Genomic DNA, 21987 nt, shown 5'->3' with positions numbered 1-21987 from the left:
AGTTATAAAAGGTGAGAATGCATTATCAGTAAGAAAAAAAGGTCAGTCCCTTGAATTAAAAACCCATGAAGACAAGCATGTGCCTGGGATGGAAGGTCATTGTTTGGTCATTGACCACCGAGTTTACAACGAAATGCTCATTAACAGCATCAATCCAATGCAAAAAGAGCGATAGAATGCACAGATGTTTATAGCAGCATAGGTATTATTCTGTAAATAAACAAAGGTTGGGGGGTAGGTATCACTTAGATTTAGAGTTTATTAGAATAATAACTGGGGGCGGCTGTTTCAGAATCCGGTGATTTCGAACTATGGTCTTGAGGCAACTGTAGCCCTTTGGCCTCTGTGAGCGGAGGGAGCGGACTGGTCCTATTGTTGGGGTGAGAAGCGTACCTGAGGATACTAAGGGTCTTATAGACTGAGAGCGTTTCCCGTTGATAAGACTTGATTGACGGTAGTGAAGAGCCTACTTTTCACCAGCCTCTGCAGTGATTTCCGCTCCAAAAGCAGAACAGTTTCCATACCAAGCTGTGATGCAGCAGTAGGTGGGGGTACTTTTCAATGGTACAGCGGTAAAGGTTTTCCAGACGTTCCTATACAGTAATACTGTTTGAACATGTTACTAGGATAGAATCTACAATGGAGCACAGCCTTCATCATTTGGCACCAGCTTAAGTCTCTGGAGACAGCAGGCTCACTCAAATGCTTCCGCAGTCGGAAGCGCCATAAATCTGCAGAAAATAAAGCCTCACTTTCCGTCTTGCCCTTTCAGTGGCGCATAAGCTTGCCCGCTAAGCAGAAATGAATTACTTGAATGAATGCTGCGACTGGGAAGCAGTCATTTGGTTGTTATTAGGGATGTGCATGACTGCCCCAAAATCTAAGTTGATTATTCTACTGCTATAAATAACGATTATTTGATTATTCGACCACGCCCCAAGGTGTCGTGTCGTGTGTTTCCAGTTCAAATCCTCTGCCGAGAGAGAAACGGCACTAAAACGGGGGCAAAGCAAAAAGGGCATTTTGCCTAAACTGATGTTGTCTTTACATATCGAAGTGAATCGGTACAGGGCGCTCGGGTGGCACAGTGGTAAAAGTGCAGAGTCTATACAACAAAGAAATTGTCCCTTTACCGGGGGAGAGCAGCTAGGAAGGGGAGGAGGGGGATGTTTGTCACTGCAAGTAATTCCTACGGGCTGGGGGGGCACCTGTCAGCAGGGACTGTGAGGTGGGAGGAGTAAGACGGAGGCTCTACGTCCTCCCAGTGGGCGCTCCGTTCTCAGTCAGTAGGATTTATGGAAAAATGGGTAAAAAGAAACAAGTGTATCAGTACTGTGTGTGTGTGTGTGTGTGCGTGCGTGCGTGCGTGTGAGTGTGTGCATTAGGGCTGCCAAAAATGACCTTCGAATATTCTATTTAAAATCCCACGTTGATTCGGAGCATTCGAAGAATTTGAAGAATTCGAAAAATTCAAAGCATTCGCACTTCGGAGCTTCTGAGCTTTTTTTTACACGTTATATTCACACCAATACAGCCATTGTTGCCGTTGTCTTGGGTCGCGTGCCCCCGACGACCCATAGGCCTATCTTTTCTGATCTTTCTTGCACCCCCCCCCCCCCCCCCCCCAAGTCCACACCTCGACAACTGTTTTAACAAAGAAACGAGCCTACAGTATGCACATCAGTAGACCTGGCGACGTTCGCGACCCCCCAAACACTGAATCACCATTGCACCACTGAATACAGCAGGAGACATAACCAACTGTGTACTATATTATTTATTCAGCACAAACTTAGTCAAAACAGTAAGCTATTTATTCTATTTTAGTCGCTTCTATCGCTTTTACTCGACGCGTCACAGCAGCTGTGATGGAAGTTGGAATAACCACGACATGACACGAGCAATTATAATCAAATCAATTGATTATGTTTTGGGTTGAATCAAATTAGGTAGTCTACAAGAGTAGTGTCACGGAGGGACTATTACCGTGACCGTGGCTGCGTGCGGGGAAACCGTGAGACTCGATCGGTGAGAGAACAAAATCCATGCTTTTTACATTGTGTTTTCAGTGGAGAAGTCTCGTTGTAGACAGTCTGCCTTCCCTTCACTACCAAAATAATCGCCCGTTTCAGCTTGACTCGTTATCATTCTGAATCAATTAAAGTTACATTGTGTGATTAAACGTGAGCAAGTCTAACTCCGAGGCAAAGCACAGTGTGTGCACAGCGAGGCGGACGGTCGGTCAGTGTGTGAAGCAAAAGTTAAACAGCAGCTGGAGGTTTATTCTTCGCTGTATGACGGTGTCGCTAAACATGCACCCTTAATCTACAAGCCCACAACGTATTGGATCGGCGACGCATTGTGGACTTGTAGATCAGCTCACTTTTGCAGCGGCGAATGGAGACTTCTGCCTCGCGAGACCAGCCGCCTTTTAACGTTACATACATGCGCCCAGAATCTCGCGAGAAGTGCGGCAGATTTGTTTTAATTAAATATAAATGAATTCGAAGCTTAATTTTTTACAATCGAATCTTCTTTTATTGTTAACATTCGAACGAATATTCAAATATAGAATATTCTTTCACAGCTATAGCGTGCATGTGTGTGCATTACCTCGTAGTCTACACTCTGGCGTCCCGATCAGTTCGTAGCTCGAGAAGCCTACTTCAGACGACATGAGGTACACGGAGAACTGCTCAGGTTTGAGGCGGATGCTGTGGTAATTCCGGAAGGTGGTCTCCTGCAGAGTGAATGAGGAAACACAAGTATTATTAATACTTAAAAGTATACAATGTTAGTTCCATAACCCATTTAGACCTGGAAAGCCTGTAAGTTGTTATACCTTTCAATCCGGATAATTTTAGTTGTTAATATATAGCATCACTGTCGGGCAGAAACCTTGTATCTTCAAGTTTCAAATGTGTATTTTTTTCCCCGTAACTTAAAGCCCCACTTAGTTCAGAAGCTGTGTTCACATTCACTCTCCCATTGGAATGAATTAGACTCCAACTTGCTTCCATGCAGTCTCCTAAAAAGGATGGCCACCTACTCCACACAGATACGGGAAGTTAACCAGAGATGCCGGCATGTCTTTCTTTTCTTTTTTCGTCTTGGGTATTATTTCCATTTCAGAACCCTTCCAGTGTGCTGGAATGAAACAGGAGTTGAGTTGTTTGTTTTGGTTTGAGGTTCTCCTCATCGGAGGAGGAGGGAGGAGAGGACAGGCTGTGTTCTGTGCCGTCTCGCTCTCTCTCAACCTGTGGGTCGGGACCCCCAAGGGGGCGAGGCTCTGTGTGCTTGTAGATCGGCTATTTTCACTAGTTTTGTGTGTCTTGTATGATGAAGCGGGGCTTTACTTTACATGTTGGCTGCTATGGAATCCAAAAGGCTCAAATCAGTCGTGGCGACTGAGAACTTTAATCCATGTAAACCTCTTCTTACTTAGAGACATCAAACTAATCAAACTATAAGACTATGGGATCAACACACATGGCTGCGTTGCTACCATGGCATGCTGAAATGTACAGTAGATCCAGAGGCACTCAAACTGTCCCTCAAGTTGTTTATTAGGACCCTGGGGAATAAGAATAGCAACCATCTGGGATGGGACTGTCTGGTAAGAACACTCTTTGTAGTCATGACAGTGCACACTTGTTTGTGTGTACATCTCTATCTGTCGATGTGACCCAACTTTAATAATTGCTATCTATACTTCCAGCTACTATCTTTTGTACAGGGGGGTAGACTCACGTAGCCAGACACCTATTCTACAATCTCCAGATGCTATAATGTCTCGAACTACACCTCCTGAAATCCGAACACGGAAGCTGGCATCCGTTCTGCATTTCCGTTCACGAAAATATATTTTAAAATATCTTTACATTTATTTATTTTTTCATTTTCATTTCTGTCTAAGCAGCTAGCTATATATGGTTAGATGATTTTGATTTATATATATTAGGAGATCTGTGCGACTGTAATGACAAAACAGAAGTGGAGGAGGCTTCACATCTGCTTTTCATGATCAGAGCTTCCGTTGCTCCAGACTGTATGACCGGAAGCATTCGAACATTGTGTGAGGCAACAGTCACACAAGACTATATAGGGCTGATTTATTGTCACTCAAATAATTGCGATAAACGATTTAATTGTGTTTTTGTTGTTGACAATTACATTTGTTTGGCTTTGAGGCTTTGAAGGTGCACATGGCAGATTTGACACATAACCTAAATATACGAATAAATTACTGACATATTAGACAACTTTATACTTAAAAGCTAAGAACTTTTCCACTATTTTTGAAAATGTTTGAAAACATATGAACATTTTTCATGAAACGTCAAATAATGTACTAATTGCCATTAGACGATTATGTAATAATTGTGACAGGCCTAAGGGGCAGCACTTTGCAATAGAAATACTTGCTAGCAACCTCTCTAGAATCTGTGCTGCACATTACATTATACCCAACTGAACAATGGCCAGTGTGTTGATGTGAGAGGAAAGGCAATGTAATGTGGTCAGAAATCAGCAAGGGTTCATCCTGGAATCTAGATGAGGAGATATCTGGAGTGGAATCGTTGCCCGATGGTAGCGCTAAGAGCTAAGAGTACAGGTCATGGGGGTCAATCAAATCCAGGGAGAATGAATGCGTCCTCAGCCAGCCAATACACACGCGAGGAGGGCTTTCCGTGCGGCTTTTGACCAAGGATACACACTGGTGTGTTTGACAGACATCACCAAAGACCAATCGGAAGCCATGGCTGTGTGGATCCCGCTTCTATGTCCCACCTCCGCTTGGAGATAGGAGACTTTCCAGACTGTGATGCGGAGAGACATTAAAAAATCGGGGAACGGAGCGAACAGGCTGGCTCAAGGCTATTGTATATCCACTTTTTTGGAATAGCCGACTCAACAACAACCTAAACACAGATGCTTTGCCGGTTTTAATGGGTTTGACTTATAACAGAAAAAAAGCTGTTCTACACGCTCCGCTATTTTCAGTGTGTGACATGCTTTTTCCATAGAAGACAATGAACTTTAATCCATGCGTTTGGCACCAAAGTATAGCGAACAGGAGAGACAGAAGGACTGACAGACTGACCTAGCGACCGACATAGCCATCCAGAGAGACCCTGCTCGCTGCCAGAGGGGCTATAAATACTGTGATAGTGAGGTGGGAAGCTGTGTGCTGGATTCCCTACACCCTCAAGCCAGGCCAACGAGCTCCATGTGAATCTCACCTAGGGATGGGACGATAAGCGATATTATCGTATATCGTGATGGAAAAAAAAACTCACGATAATCGTATCGTGGAGATTTAATTTATCGTGATATCGTCCTCCGTCATGCACTGGGTTCAATTCACCTTTTATTTGCTGAGCTGCATATCCGGTACCACTTAAACCCTCTATAATTGGTAAAAGGTACTTATATATACGTACTCTACAGTCTTTTTTTCACTCTCTATCAAATGACTTAGCCAAAAAATAGCCGATCTACAAGCTCACAACGCGTCGCAAAAAGAAAGTGCAGATCTACAAGCTCGCGACGCGAGCTTGTAGATCTGCTATTTTTTGTCAAATGTTCCATCCCAGGATAATGGATTTTGATTATCGTGATATCGTAAATCGCGATTTCTTTTGTCACAATCATCGTGATTAGGGTTGGGTATCGTCGGCGATACTTTTAATGGTATCGATTCACTGACGTCGATACTATCGAGTATCGGTTCACGTAAAAACAAACGATACCTTGTTTCGATACTTTTGAAAACAGTTGGGCTACTGAAAGTTTAATGACGGCTTTAGTAGGCTACACTCGTTACTGTGAAAATAGCCAAGAATAGCCTATAATGTTTATTGGAGCTGTGTGAAACACAGGCTCCCTATACGTGGCTGTGTGGGTCTGTGTGTCTGTGTGTGTGTGTGTGTGTGTGTATGTAGCCTGACTCAGCCTGACTTCGGCGCGTAACTAGTGCCGCACCATTTACGCCACTCGCGCAATATATACATCAAAATGTGCGGCTCGGCCGGGAATGGTGTTCTATTACCTTTCGTTCCGATCCGCCTTACCATGCCGACGTAATCGGCAAAAAACAACGCTTAATTGTCCCCATTGACTTATAATGGGACAATGCAAGAAATCACTTTCAAGTATTTTTCTCTCGTAAACCATAGGAGCTACAGTTTCAAACCTCGGAGAGGAGATTCATAATGATTTTAAGAATGAATCGAAAAATAATTACATCACTCGGCCTCATGGTGGCGCTATAACGGCCCACTTTACGTTTTGCCCCGTAACTCTTGAACCGTAGATCGGAAAATTAAATTTCTTTTTTCCCTGGATTCCTTGGGTCAAGACGCATCTCCCCATATAGGCCACGCCCATTTGCGCCAGGATAGATTTTCCGCCATCTTGAATTTTCTCCAAAACACACTTTTTGCTCCTTTTCCTACATATTTTCTTCAAATGTCACAAAAATCGGTACACATGATCTACACACACACACACACACACACACACACACACACACACACACACACACACACACACACACACACACAGCTCCACTTCACACGGGTGTGATTTTATTATGATAATGATCCAACATCTATAAAATAGCCCATAGAAAAAGGCAAATAATAATAATAATAATAAATAAAAAGTATCGAAAATGGTATTGAAAAAGTTATCGTATCGATTCCCAGGTATCAAAAAAGGTATTACATCGATTAAAAGGTGAAAGATACCCATCCCTAATCGTGATATGACATTTTCATATCGTCCCATCCTTCATCTCACCCCCATGACTCCAGCTGTGCTGCGCTTACATAAATAGCACCTTCCTCCTTAAAAGCACCTTCAGCAAGCTCCCACATTCTGACAAGAAAAACCTGACTGTGGAAAAAATGCATTCCTGTTTGACATTATTCATGGATTAACATCTCTCACGACTGAAAATGTCTGTACAGTATCAATGCCAAGTCCTAATGTGCGAATGTCGCAGCCTCATTGAGAGCTTGTAGATCGGCTATTTTTCGGTGCACAACATGCTTCCATAGAAGACATGCTGGATTCTGTGGAATCCAAATTAAATCAGTCTGAGAAATTTAATCCATGTAGGGCTTTGCACACAGACGCGTTTCTTTTTTTTCTCGCACGGAAAACACAGACTATTTCATCTTTTTAAAGAAAACAATGATTCTCTAGGACCTCATGCACACCGGCTCCGAATTTGCCATGCGGCAGGTGGCTGCGGCTGTGCGTTTTTTCCCCCGATCGAACCCAGTTCGATTTGTGCGTCTTGTCGCATGCGGTCCACAGTGTGGATTCCGCACAGCCTTGCACACCAAATCCAAAGCGTTTTAATCATGCAGCAAACGGAAAAAAACGCAACGGTCCTGTGCGCAAAGCCCTTAAAATAGCATCTTCATCCTTACAAGCACGTTCATCATCAAGCTCCCATATTCTGAAAAGAAAGATCTGTTTGACATTATTACATTGGTAGAGTTGCCAGATTTCTAACTAAATGTTCTCATTAAACGTGGAGTGGAAAAGCAGCTACCGTTATTCCTACTTAAACCTGTCATCTACAGTTAGCTTACACCAGTAAGACTCCCTAATCAGGAGATGTTGTCTGCAAAAAGCAACCTCATGGTGGCGCTAGAAGAGGGGCATACGGCAGTCCATTCGGGACGAAACACTGTGGAGACTTATGAAACATTATTGCCCTTAAAACCAGGCATTGCCCACCTGCCCCGGCAGGTAAATAAACCTTTCGGGCAGGTGAAGTATGCTTTCAGGTTGCCCGACCGGGCAAGTGCTCATTTGAGAGGGGACACAACTGTCTATAAGCTCAACACAAGATATCTGTCTAAACACCTGAACAGAGTTTTTTTTTTTTTTTTTTTTTTCAGCAGTTTTTTTTTATAAAAAATAGGAATTAAATTCCAAAAAGGTAGCACATCCCTAATGTTTAAATCAGGAGGACAAAGTACTCACATTTCCACTTATTTATTGGCACACACCAAAAAGGAACGCTTACGCGTTTCGGCTAAGAGCCTTCGTCAGAGCATTCACATCACATAAAGTCAACTCACTTTATAGGGAAGGTCAGTGTTCACATACAGCTGAATTCACAGATTAATCACCAGTGTCCAATCACAGACAGTGGTTGATTAAATAAATTAAATCATCATTATACAGCCAATAAACAATGATTCAAAGTCAGTCTTAACCCAAAAAGCACTTTAGGCTGTAATCATCATTAAGTCCATTGGGTGTCATTGTGTTAAGGTTGACACGTACAAATTCATGAGACAACTCCATTTGAAACATTTCTTTTCCCCCCACCATAAGAGTGCACCATATTCTACTGAACAAATATCACCAATTGAGGAGACTGAAACTGGTGCACAAAATCCTTCTCCTTTTTGCCCAAAGTCATCATTTTGCCCCTCAACAAACTTAAGTCCAGTTATTGTGACATCTATACTATAATTTTGGAGATGTCTGAGTGAGTGTCTGTCTGTCTGAAACCGCGTTTCTCCTCAGTGGCTGGAGCAATTGATCTGAAATCGCATCACCATTACCATATGAACACACCTGACATAACTGTGAAGCCCGTTTGTCACTTTCACAAATCGGATGCTGTATATTAGCATTTTTATGGTGTATCTATATCTATTTAGCCTACAGTACCTTTTGTGACCACACATGTTAAGGGAGGGGCGCTGTTGTTCAGGCCATGCACAATCACACACAAACCCACACACACACACACACACACACACACACAGGGGGGGGGGGGGGGGTGTGCGGGCGGGCGGGCGGGCGGGGGGGGGGGGGGGGGGGGTGCTGGCCCTGTTACAGATGTTGTCCAAAAATCATGCAGATCGGTACACAGTATCTCTGTAGCCGTTAAATGGAACGGGTATTTCTTACATTGATGCTCCTACATATTAGCATGCAAGCATGCACATCCCATAACCCACACACTGCACATCATTTCGGAGCTCATATCTTTGAACGGGTAAGGGCTAGTTTAACAAACTTGTTGAACATGATCTTGAAGATATGTTAAAGAAGGACAAAGGCCCCAAGTATGCAAACCTAACCTATGAGGAGCGTTGTGCATTAAAAGAGTTGGAGAAGAATCCAGAGATCACTATTCGTTCTGCTGACAAAGGAGGTGCAGTGGTTGTCTTAGATACTGAATATTATCACAAGAAAATGCTTGAAAACCTGAACAGCCCCACCAACAGGCAGCTTGTGAGAAACCCTCTGAATGAATACAAGTCTGAAATTGACAATCTATTGAAAGTGGCTTTTGAATCAAACTGGATCACAAAAAAAGAACATGCCTATCTGACTAATCAGTGTCCTGTCACTCCCATCATCTATAGCCTTCCAAAGATCCACAAACACCCCACAGAACCTCCTCTCAGACCAATTGTCTCAGGACGAGGCTCTCTTACGGAACCATTATCAAAATATGTTGATTTCTTTTTGAAAGACTTTGTGAAGGATCTGCCTGCCTATCTTGGAGACACAAAAGATGTGCTTAATTGTCTAAGTAATTGCACTGTGAATCAGAACACAATGTTGGTCTCTCTTGATGTGGAAAACTTATATGGTTGTATTCCCCATGAAGATGCTTTGAATGCGGCTGCCTATTACTTGTCCAAGAGAGAAACAACACAAAACCCCCCAAATTCATTTTTATTAGAACTGTTGCACCTTGTTCTGAGTCGCAATTACATGCTCTATGGATCCAACTGGTACCTCCAACAGGCTGGCACCGCAATGGGGACAGCAACAGCACCCTCTGTGGCTGGATTGGTTGTGGGAAAATGGGAAGAAGAAGTTGTCCATAACCCCAACAACAACTCCCATTATTCAAAGATAAAATTATACAAACGGTACATAGATGACATCTTGTTATTTTGGGAGGGGACAGAAACTGAATTAACTGACTTTGTATCATATCTTAATAACTCAAGTTTTCTGAAATTCACATGTAAACGAAGTATGGACAAAATCAACTATTTGGATCTAACCATTTACAAGGACAAAGGAATGATTAACACTTCTATTTATAGAAAAGAAATGGAACGCAATTCGATTCTACATGCTACCAGTAACCATCCTAAGTATCTAAAGGACAACATTCCAGCAGGTCAATTTTTGAGGCTCAAACGCAACTGTTCAGATCCTGATGACTTTCTCTCCAAACAAGCCACGATGAGTGCTCGGTTTGAAGACAGGCGCTATTCCTCCAGTTCTATTCAGAAAGCCATACAGTGTGCCTATAACACCTCCCGCTCTGATCTTTTATTGAATTCACCCAAAACTAAAAAACCAAGTCGGGCCTGTTTCTGTACTGAATATAACCACTGTGCTTCACAAATTAAAATCAAAACTCGGTTCGAAGTGGAGCGGTGAATCTGTGTGTGTGTGTGTGTGTGTGTGTGTGTGTGTGTGTGTGTGTGTGTGTGTGTGTGTGTGTGTGTGTGTGTGTGTGTGTGTTTGTGCCAGCACAACAGCGCCCCTCCTTTAACTTGTGTGGCCACTCAAGGTATTGCCAGGCTACAGACATACCCAGCCAGCCAGCCACATAGCCAGCCAGCCACGGACATACCTGTCTATTGGGAGCGCTTTCACCGCTCCAAAAATGTACTCAACAAACACTGGCATGTGCTCCAAGCAGAGCCATCTGTGAAGGACCTCTGCAAATCTCCACCACTTGTTGCATTCAGGAGAGCACCCACAATCAAAGGTACAGTCATGTACAAGAATATGGTCCCAAAAAAGACCACATGGCTGTCAACAACTGGAATGTTTAAATGTGGCAATTGTGCTTGTTGCAACAATACATCGGACAAGAAATGTTTTAATCATCCCCACAGTGGAAGAAAGATCCCTATACGTGAATTCATAAACTGCAAATCAACACATGTGATCTACATGCTGCTATGTCCCTGTGGTCTAGCGTACGTTGGACAAACTAAACGACCACTCAAACAAAGAATATCTGAGCACAAAACTGCAATCCGTACAGGAAATATGGATTATGCGATTGCAAAACATTATGCTGAAGCGAATCATGGTTCACCCTCCTCATTAAGATTCACTGGGATAGAGAGAATCGTGATGCCCACCAGAGGGGGTGATATCTTAAAGAGACTAGCCCAAAGAGAGATGCTGTGGATATACACACTTAACACAATGACACCCAATGGACTTAATGATGATTACAGCCTAAAGTGCTTTTTGGGTTAAGACTGACTTTGAATCATTGTTTATTGGCTGTATAATGATGATTTAATTTATTTAATCAACCACTGTCTGTGATTGGACACTGGTGATTAATCTGTGAATTCAGCTGTATGTGAACACTGACCTTCCCTATAAAGTGAGTTGACTTTATGTGATGTGAATGCTCTGACGAAGGCTCTTAGCCGAAACGCGTAAGCGTTCCTTTTTGGTGTGTGCCAATAAATAAGTGGAAATGTGAGTACTTTGTCCTCCTGATTTAAACATTAGGGATGTGCTACCTTTTTGGAATTTAATTCCTATTTTTATGTAAATTTGACTTTGGGTCTAGCACTCCACTGAGAAAACCATTGCTGATGCGCACCTTCTTTTTCTTATATAGTTTTTTTTTATGTTGCTGCACTTGAAAATATAAAATAATTAGTGTGAAACCATAGACATATTCAATCATAGCTATGTAGGTATTTGGATATTGGTATTTAGGTATGACATTTTTTATTTCACAGCCCCAGAAAGTAAAGAAATAAGTGTAAATTTGAGCGGTAATTAAAATCTTACCTGTCAGGTATACAAGCTCATAGCGCGGCACAGAGTCCCGCTCTATGAGCTATGTTGAGCCATGTTATGTGATTGTGAGCTATGTTAACCCAGGTCTTAATGGGTTAACATTATCCTGGTCCGTAACATTGGCAACAAATAAAAGGGTCATTCCTCCATGTCCATTTGTATCACCTAAGTATCCAAACTTTTTGGCAACTGGCAAAGATGGAAGTTACATTCCAAGTGTTTGATCCCAAGGTGGGCGAAGATTACATTTTTGATGTCAGGTGTATTTTAATACCCTTTGGTCTCCTCTTATCGTTAGGATTGTCAAGATGTCAAGGACACCCAAATGTACGTTCCTTTGTGTCAACTTGGAGACAGAAAAGGAGTTGAGGAGCACCACTTTAAGCCTTGTGCAGTACCCGCCCATGAGCCTGGTCCAGTACCCGCCCATAGGCGGAGAAGCAATTGAGTGAGTCACCAAACCTTTCCAAATTGGCCAACTATGGCGCTATAACGCGTGGTTGAGACAGTGGGAAAGACGACCAAACATGCAGGGGTAATATCGGTTCCAGTTGGCAGCGAATGACAGCGAACTGCTGTTGTGTTGTGTCTCTGTGTGTGTGTCTGTGTGAGCGAGGGTGTGCGTGTGGGAGGATTCTTCCTAGGAAAGATTATATTGAAATAGGAGCGATAGGGCTTGAACCAGACACTCCCCTTTCATCCAAAATAAACAAAGGAAACAATTAAAATGTTGCATCTACAAGATTCATGGGGATGTGTTGCTTTGAAAGAAAGCAACACTTCCAAAAGAAATAACCTTAGGAAAAAAGTTCTACTTTCGCTCGTGTGAAAGAGCAAAAAAACTTGTTCGGCCCCCCAATAACAACCTATTCAAAGAAAAATTAATTAATTGATGGTCGTAATAGGCTACCATACAGCAAAAAAAATGGAAGAAAAAAGGTGAAGGTTTGACGAAAATAGCAGATCTACAAGCTCAAAGCGCTTCCCGTTGCAAGATCCGCTATTTTCGCTGATTAAGTGGTTTGGTGAAGAGAGGGGGAAAGGAGGGGACAGTTTGTCATGTATACAAACTACACATAAAAATAGGACTAGTGAAAAACATTGTTGGAGGGTGCTCTTTGGTTCAAAAGGGGAATGCTTTAAAAAGTCAAAAGGAAAATGATACCAAGGGACTCTACACACTGGTGATATGGATCTCCCTTGCGTCTGAATAGAGATTGAATTGAATACACAACAGCTTAATAATGGGCTAGTTCATCATAGGAAAAAGGTTTCAGCCCCAGATGACCTTCTTCAGGGCAAACACAAGGAGGCCATCAGAAACATGTCTAGGCATGTTTTTAGTTCTGGTTTAATGATGAACTAGCCTTTTTATTAAAGCTATTTTACATTTTGAAGACTATCCTTTTTTTCTTGATTCTTGTGATTTTATTACTATATGAAATATTATTATCAGGGGTCTTCAACAGGGTGTCCTCAGAGTTACTACAGGGGGACCACCAAATCTTTTTGTGTGATAGGATATTACTATTACTAACCCTAACACAGTTACATTAACCACTTGAACCCTAGCGTTCCTATTCTGCGGAGGAATTTAGCCAAAAATAGCAGATCTACAAGCTTGTAAATCGGTTATTTTCAAATCACAATTTGCTGTCAAAATTAACACAGGACTTTATATATATATTTTTTTTTATCTCAAGTCCTGCAGCTCAGACCACGAGAGGTTGGCTTTTACACTAAAATTTGTATCGCTCGACAATTCATTTTCTTTTGTTTACATCTGACTTTCATAATGGCGGAAATGTCTCGAAAGAGTTTAGTCTCTGTGGAGCTGCTGTAACAAGGCGCTGTCCCCCCCCCCCCCCCCCGGCTCAGAGCTGCGGTGCGCTAGAAATTAGGCCTGCCACAATTATTACATAGTCGCCTAATCGCAATTATTTGACATGATCGCCATTATTTTGTCATAATCGTCATAATCATTTCCATTTTGAAAAATGTTCATATATTTTTATTCCAACATTTTCAAAAATAGTGTAAAAAGCAGATCTCCAAGCTCAGAAGCGCCGAGATCGGCTATTTTCCACTATCAATGTTATTTTTAAAGTATAAAGTTGTCAAATATGTCAGTCATTTCTTTGTATATTTAGGTTTGTGTCATATCTGCCATGTGCAAATTCAAAGCCTACAAGCAGAGGCATGCAGATAACGAAATACACCAACATAGCCAGTGCAAAATGGATGCTTATCAACAACAGATAAATATCGGCTAGTGCCATCGGTTAATGTCAGCTATATTTGCTGATGCCGATATTGAAGGGCAAATATCGGTATGCGGCCAATACATGGGTGCCATCCCTGGTTTATATGTTCAGCGAGTACTTACAGTGAGTCTCTTCCTCCGGGCGTAGCTGTCCCAGGGCTGTGGCTCCATGATGAAGAGGCCTCCGGGACGCAGGTGTCTGTAGACGCGCCGGAAGAGGCGCTTGAGGCCGTCATCGCCCCAGTTCAGGTGGATCCACTTGGTGACGCTCATGCACATGATCACGTCGTACTCTGGCCTCTGCGTCAGCAGCAGATTGTCGTTCTCCAGCACGTAGTTGGCCTTGAATAGAAAAGGACCAGGAGACAAAGAGATATGTTTTTTTGTTGTTGTCTTTTTCTGCCTGAATTGAAGTTTTTAAGTGAAGACTGAAAGGAAAGAGGGAGTGAGAGACGGGGAGAGACACGCAGCAGATCGTCGAGAACAGGACTCGAACCAGCGATGTACGGTCAGAAGTGCCCAGGCCGACAAAGAGATGTTTGAGGGATGGATGGATAGGTGGCATCATGCATTGTAGACTATTAGAGAGGGAGCTGTGCCACAACTTACAAATGGAACTAATCCATTTCATCGATTATAAAACAAATGATCGATTTGTAATCAAAAAAACACTTCTTGATTATTCAATTAATCAAAAAAGTAATCGACTGACTAGTCGCAAAGGAAATAACGGCTAGATGCAGCTCTATTGTAGATGATTTGTCCCTTTGTCTTTAATCCATTTAGGCCTAGAATTATTGAATGCTTTAACCAGTGAAAAAGGTGCCGCGCTGCGAGCTTGTAGATCTGCTATTTTTGAAAAAGTCGTGAAAATGTGTGCAAATCTTTGAATATAATGTATTTTCAAAGAGAACGTTTGTAACTAAAATTTTGCTTCTGGGTGGTCCCTGGAACTAAATATTTTGAGATGGGGGTTTGTGGGCAAAATACACATAATTTTGGGGGTCCTTCACATGAGAACCACTGACATAGTAGTCTCTCAAGAACAGGCTAACTGAGCTCCATTTAAGTGAAAAGGACCTTTTCTTTGACGATGGCTAGCCAGATTGCTGACATAGAAATGGGAAGCTCTCTCCATTCCGACATGTCGCCACTCCGAAATTGACTTCTTATTGTCTGAGTGGCGACACTCCCATAGGGGTTAGGTTTAGGGTTAGGGTTAGAGATAGGGTTAGTGTCGGAATGGTGACATGTCGGAAAGGAGACATGTCGGAGTGGAGAGATGCACTCCATAGAAATATAGGTTTTTCAAAAAACCTTAGGTTTCAAAAGACACTTATAGAATCGGGTCAAAATTCTAATTTTCACGATTTTTCAAAAATAGCAGATCTACAAGCTCGCAGCGCGGCATAGTTAAAACATAAAATAATGATACACAATAATGTGTACCCGTTCTGAATGGGTATTATTAACACACATCTTGTCTCAAGAACTTCAGCTCTGACTTTGTTTTTGACCGTTCAGCAAGTTCACAAAGTTTCCTAACACTTTATCTTTTTTGCAGGATTGCAGAGAGCAGCAGTAACTAGCCTAGGAATTGTGTTTCATTGAATATCATACATTTCATCATCAGGTCAGTAGCAGATACTGTGTGTACATCAGAGTTTTTTTGTTGACCGAGTGAAGACATTCCTTGGTGCTGAAGGACACTTCCAGCGAGGGGACACACTGACTGACTGTTACAAATGACAGTTAAACCTATGATGATGATTTATGGAGGCGGCCTCTGTAGGTCAACAAGACTGGACAGAAAAAAGGTGAATGGCGATTGGCGAATGAGGACAACGTACCAAGCACAAGGAATGGAATGACACGTGATGCATGCTAAAAACCCAAAATTGATTAGCTAGTCTGATATACTTTCACTCAAATCTTAGGCCGTTTCTGGAACACCTATATGTTGTTATACATGTACCTTTCAAGCGGGGAACACCTCTGTAGTTGTTGCTATATGCAGTACAGTATTATAGCAAACAACAATGTTTTCTTTTTTTTCTGAAAGCTTAGGTCAGACATTTAGAGGGTGTTTTTTATAATAGGCCTCAGGTTTAAATGGCTACAATACAATATGAATTAAATGTTCTATCACATAAAATGTTTTGGTTAGTTTCTTAAATCAGGGCAACAATAGCTACATTCAAATGCACACAATATCTGCAATACTATTAAAAATCACACCCGTGTGAAGTGGAGCTGTGTGTGTGTGTGTGTGTGTGTGTGTGTGTGTGTGTGTGTGTGTGTGTAGATCATGTGTACCGATTTTTGTGACATTTGAAGAAAATATGTAGGAAAAGGAGCAAAAAGTGTGTTTTGGAGAAAATTCAAGATGGCGGAAAATCTATCCTGGCGCAAATGGGCGTGGCCTATATGGGGAGATGCGTCTTGACCCAAGGAATCCAGGGAAAAAAGAATTTTAATTTTCCGATCCACGGTTCAAGAGTTACGGGGCAAAACGTAAAGTGGGCCGTTATAGCGCCACCATGAGGCCGAGTGATGTAATTATTTTTCGATTCATTCTTAAAATCATTATGAATCTCCTCTCCGAGGTTTGAAACTGTAGCTCCTATGGTTTACGAGAGAAAAATACTTGAAAGTGATTTCTTGCATTGTCCCATTATAAGTCAATGGGGACAATTAAGCGTCGTTTTTTGCCGATTACGTCGGCATGGTAAGGCGGATCGGAACGAAAGGTAATAGAACACCATTCCCGGCCGAGCCGCACATTTTGATGTATATATTGCGCGAGTGGCGTAAATGGTGCGGCACTAGTTACGTGCCGAAGTCAGGCTACATACACACAGACACACACACAGACAGACAGACAGACAGACAGACACACACACACACACAGACCCACACAGCCACGTATAGGGAGCCTGTGTTTCACACAGCTCCAAAAATCACACTCGTGTGAACTGAGCGGTGGAGGCTGTGTGTGTGTGTGTGTGTGTGTGTGTGTGTGTGTGTGTGTGTGTGTGTGTGTGTGTGTGTGTGTGTGTGTGTGTGCGCGTGCGTGAATGTGAGTCTGAACAACAGCGCCCCTCCCTTAACATGTGTGGTCAGAAAAGGTTACTGCAGGCTACAGACACGCATACCCACACACACGGCCACGTATAGGAGCGTTGTGACCACCGCTCAAAAGGTGCATAAAAATACACCCCGCCCACCATCCCCGTTTCTACCTAGATATAAAGCTGTGATCTGCCCAACTTTGCTCACGCTGTGCTCGTACTTTAAAAGGTCTTTTCACACAGGAAGCAAATCGTTTTCACGCAGGAAGCGGCTAACTAGTAATTCATTTTTCAAGAGACAAGCAGGTAGGCAGGTAGGGAGGTGCGGGCAATCTGACACACCCCGCCGCCAGGGTTGGAATGTGTTGAACATAAGAAGCAGGGTGCGAGCCCGCAGACGTATTGTCGCTCCCCGTGTGAAAGACCTTTAAGATGGAAAAGGTGCAACCACTTTCAACCTGCCGCCTCCATTTTCGGCATGTCAAAGAATTAAAGAAAATAGCATAAACAGCCGATCTACAAGTCCACGTAGTAGTTGGGACTATTTTCACCCCGCGACACCATTGTACGATGGGAGTATTATAAATAGGGCTCAAGTGGTCATAAAGAAAGGAATCTTGTATAAAAAAAAGCTCTGTCTCGAAGGTACAACATTCAATATTTCAACTATCTTGCTTTTTTTTTGTCAGTGTAGTTGTCAGGGTTCCCACACATTTTACCAATTAATTTCCAAAACTTTTCCAGAATATTTAACCCAATTTCCAGGACTATACAACAATAATTCAGCTCAATAACAAGTCGCTTACTCCAATGCGCAATGCCCAAAGACAGGTAGTGTATGCCAGTGGTTCTCAACCTTTTCAGGCTGTGACCCCTGAAATAATCATATTTTAACTGGGGACCCGGCACCCTGACGAGCACTAAGAGTTGAGGAATTTTGTATAACACGTTTCTATTGTGAAAATAGCAGATCTACATGCTCACAACGCCTCGTTGCGAGGCGTTGTGAGCATGTAGATCTGCTATTTTCACAATTTCTGCCTCTAATATTTGACAATTTGGCCAATGTTTAATTTGTAATTTCAGAGGTATTAACAAAATCAATAACCAAAGACAATGCATAGCTATTTTTTCCAGGACCTTCCAGGACCCTTGAACAATTCCAAAACGTTTCCAGTGCTGGAAAACAATTTTTCTAATTTCAAAATATTTAAAGGAATTTCATGACCGTGGGAACCCTGGGTAGTGGTGGTGGTGCAGGCAGCCTTACCTTGACGAAGGTCACGTTGGAGGGGAACTCCCCCGGGCGTGCGGTGGGTTTCTCCGTCAGCGGAGGGGCCGCTATGGGCCCCCTGGAGATCTGTAGGGACACAGGAAACGGGAGGCTGGGGGCCGTGGCGGCCACGTCGGTGGCGGGGGCTTTATCACAGTCCTCCTCCTGCTGCTCCATGCGCTCCTCCGTCTGGATCCCACCCTCCGTCTCCGGAGTAGGACCTCTCCCGTCCGTGGGACCACCGGAGTTGTCCTCGACGGCGACGGGGGTCTTTCCTCTCTCTGGCCCGACGCCGTTCCCATTTTCAGCTGTGCTGCCACTCTCCGTGCTGCTGCTGAAGCGCTGCTTGTCCTGTTTTTCTTCGCTGCCTGAGAGAGGAGCAGTAGGCATTACACAATCACTATTATGGGTCATTGTCAGTCGTTTCTTTGTATATTTAAGTTATTTGTGATGTTGATATTTGCAATTATTTCTAAGACAATTATTAGTACTATTATTTCATGCTTTTGAAAGCACTTACCTGCGAGAGTCTCCTTCCCATTTTCCTCCTCTTTCTTTGTGCTCTTGCTCTCCTGCGTTGTTGTGGGGCGTCTGACCTTCTCCATCTGCAGCTCAGACAGATAGTGTCTGATGTTCTTTCGGGCCATGTATATCAGGTTACTGTCAATATCCAGGCCCAAAATGTGGGCCGGTTTTAGTGCTTTGGCAATATATAGAGTCAGATGGCCCGAGTTGCAACCCAAGTCCAGCACATGTTTACCCTCGAACCATTCCCGGCGAAGCGCGCGTACCCGGGAGTCTTCATTAGCGCCCGAGTTGCGGTAGCCATAATACTGGTTGTAATTCCCGTACTGGAACACCTTCTGCGGCTTCTGCTCCTTCGGCGGCCGACCGCCCGGCCTGCTTCGCTGCCCGGTCCTAGGCGTAGGCGTGTGGAAGGTAGACTGAGCACTCTTCGAGGACCCTCCGCCAGAAGCCCAGTGGTTTCCAGACCCTCTTCCCGGCTTCCCTGCCGGAGCAGCAGAATAAGCTCGGTGGTTTCCGGACCCTCCCGGCTTCCCCGCCGGAACAGCGGAAGAAGATGATGCGACGCGACTCGGAGGCTCCATCTTGCCGGAGTTGCGTCTGCGTTTGCGCCTGTTGCTCGAGTGCTGCTGGTTCGTCGCAGACGAGGAGTCGTCGTCTGTGCTTTGCGCCCGGATGGGCGGAGTGGACAACACAGATGCTACCACCTCTTCCCTGCTGCTGCCGGTCCGTTCAGCCTCCTTACTGCTGTGGGAATCGCCCGGGACCCTGGGAAGGGCGCTGGATTCTTTGGGCTCCTCCGGCGCTGCCGGGCAAGAGGCTGCCGTACTTGGAGGCACCGAGGCGGCGTTCACTTTCACCTCGCTGTTCCTCCGGGATTCAGAGCATTCAATGTGCATGGCCGCGATGCCGCCACCACCACCCCCGCCGCCGCCCCCTCCTCCTCCATGATGCCGGTTGCGATGGCGCCTCCTTCCTGCGCTCCTGAAGAAGCCTGTGCCCGCGATGCCGCTGTTGAGGTTGAGCGGGTCGGTGATGTCCCTGGGGATGAGGATCTCCACGGGGTCTCGGCCCTTGTTGGGCAGTGGGGAGGACTTGGGCGTCTCTGCGTTGATGGTCCGGCTCACCTCCTCGTCCAGCAGACTGTTGAGGTTCAGCGGGTCGAAGATGTTCCCGCCCAGCAGGAAGTTGCTGGGCAGCACGGAGCCCTCGCTCTCGGAGTTGGCCCTCCGCCGCCTCTTTCCGCCGGAGGCCGGATGTTTGAATCCTCCGAAGTTCATTGTGTTGCGCCGCTTGTTCACTTTCTGCTGCTGCTGCTGCTGTTGTTGTTGTTTGGGATGAGTGAAGCTGTTCCTTCGGTAGATGTGATGATTCTCGTTCCCTCTGGCGTTCTTCTGCCCGAAATACTCAGAGTTGGTACGGGCGTTGCCACTGGTGGGGCGAGTGTGGTTTTGTTCCGTCAGCGACGATAACACGGGACAGGAAGCTGCCGGATCTGCACCGTCGGGGGTGACCAAGGCGGTGGCCATGGGGGTGACCAAGGGGGCTTCCGTCATCATGGACATATTGCTATTGCGTTCAGGTTCAGCACATGGCGGGGGTGGCAGAGATGGAGTGGGATTGGTCTCTGAACCAGCCGTCTTCACGGCTTCTTCACCAACAGACATCTCCATCACTTTTGGACGCCGCCAATACAGACATGGAAGCCACTATGGATCTGAAATGAAACAACAACATAATGAAACAACAACAGATGAAGAGGCATTAGATTGTAAAGTCTGTGCGGGGCTGCAGCACACAATTCATCAAAACATTATTGACAATCGTGATTTTTGAAGTACTGGTACATAAAGTTTAATACAATCATTGTCCACATGCATTTGGGCTCACAGAAACACAGTAAAATCTCAGAGGCCATTACATATTTGGCCAAAGAGTATGGTTATGGTACCAAACTCCCATTATTAGAAGCACAAAAGAAGAGCAAAAATAATAATGTTTTCCCACCAAAAAACATAATTAATCCAGGTTTCTGTGTTACAGATAACTCCTGAATAATAACCCTGACAAAGGATAAACTGAGAATAATCCGGACAGGATTATCATAAAAAAGTCAACCATTTTACACCTGGCCATGACTGTCATTCACACATTCTCATACTAAGAAAAATAAATGAGCTCAACAACATGTTATGAGCTTGCAGATCTGGGATATTTTGGGAGGGAAAATATATATATAAATAAATACAAGTATAAATTACTATCAGGGGGGCATTATAATAAGTGAGCTTTTCTGAGTAGTTCTTTCATTTTCTCCGCCCCCTTCACAACAGGCACGCGCGCGCACGCACGCACGCACGCACACACACACACACACACACACACACACACACACACACACACACACACACACACACACACACACACGGCTAAAGCTAACACAACCGTGCACCACCATGCTAGTTAGCATTGAAGCTAGCCACTTTAGCTAACCCCTAGCTCTGGTCCACAGCGTTAGAATGAGTTCTCCATAACGCTATGTCACCAATAAGCCATTGCGCTCACAGCAGCGGTGGCCCAGGCTGCTCAGCCTCTCGTGTGTAGTCAAAATAAAAAATACACTTTCGCTACTCACCAAAACAAAGACTGTTCTAAGATGTTGAAAGCCTACTTCCCTTAGTGGGGACACACTAAGCCCCTCACCTCACGTCTAAAATACACTTTTTAGCCAGAAAAGAAAACGTTTCACCGGAGGTTTTAGCTACTCCACAGCGCCCTCTACAGGTCTCGTCAATAGAAAATTCCATTGACCGGATTTTGCCTTCCGGTGAAATATTTTCCTTTCTGTCCAAAAAGTGTATTTTAGACGTGAGGTGGGGGGCTCAGGGTGCTGCCACTAAGGAAAGTAGGCTTTCAACTCCCTAAACCCGTCTTTGTTTTGGTGAGTAGCGAAACTGTATCTTTTATTTTTACTACAGACGACAGGGTGCGCAGACTTTCTTGCGGCGCAA

General features: G+C 44.1%; 1 protein-coding gene across 2 annotated transcripts in view; it reads right to left on the bottom strand.

The window, feature by feature from the left end:
* Positions 1 to 21987, bottom strand: part of mepcea (methylphosphate capping enzyme a) — a 31004-nt gene that overhangs the window by 8267 nt on the left and 750 nt on the right. For both annotated transcript variants that reach the window (XM_080748970.1, XM_080748971.1), the window contains exons 2-5: positions 18972 to 20693; positions 18449 to 18819; positions 14231 to 14449; positions 2614 to 2740 (exon numbers count right to left, since the gene is read on the bottom strand). In XM_080748970.1, the coding sequence (XP_080605096.1) occupies positions 2614 to 2740; positions 14231 to 14449; positions 18449 to 18819; positions 18972 to 20649 (2395 nt within the window). In that variant the 5' untranslated portion in view covers positions 20650 to 20693. The remainder of the gene's footprint in view (positions 1 to 2613; positions 2741 to 14230; positions 14450 to 18448; positions 18820 to 18971; positions 20694 to 21987) is intronic.

Source organism: Nannobrachium achirus (genome assembly GCF_963921795.1).
Source record: "Nannobrachium achirus genome assembly, chromosome: 19".
Taxonomy (NCBI): Eukaryota; Metazoa; Chordata; class Actinopteri; order Myctophiformes; family Myctophidae; genus Nannobrachium; species Nannobrachium achirus.
This window is presented reverse-complemented; position numbering and strand designations above follow the sequence as displayed.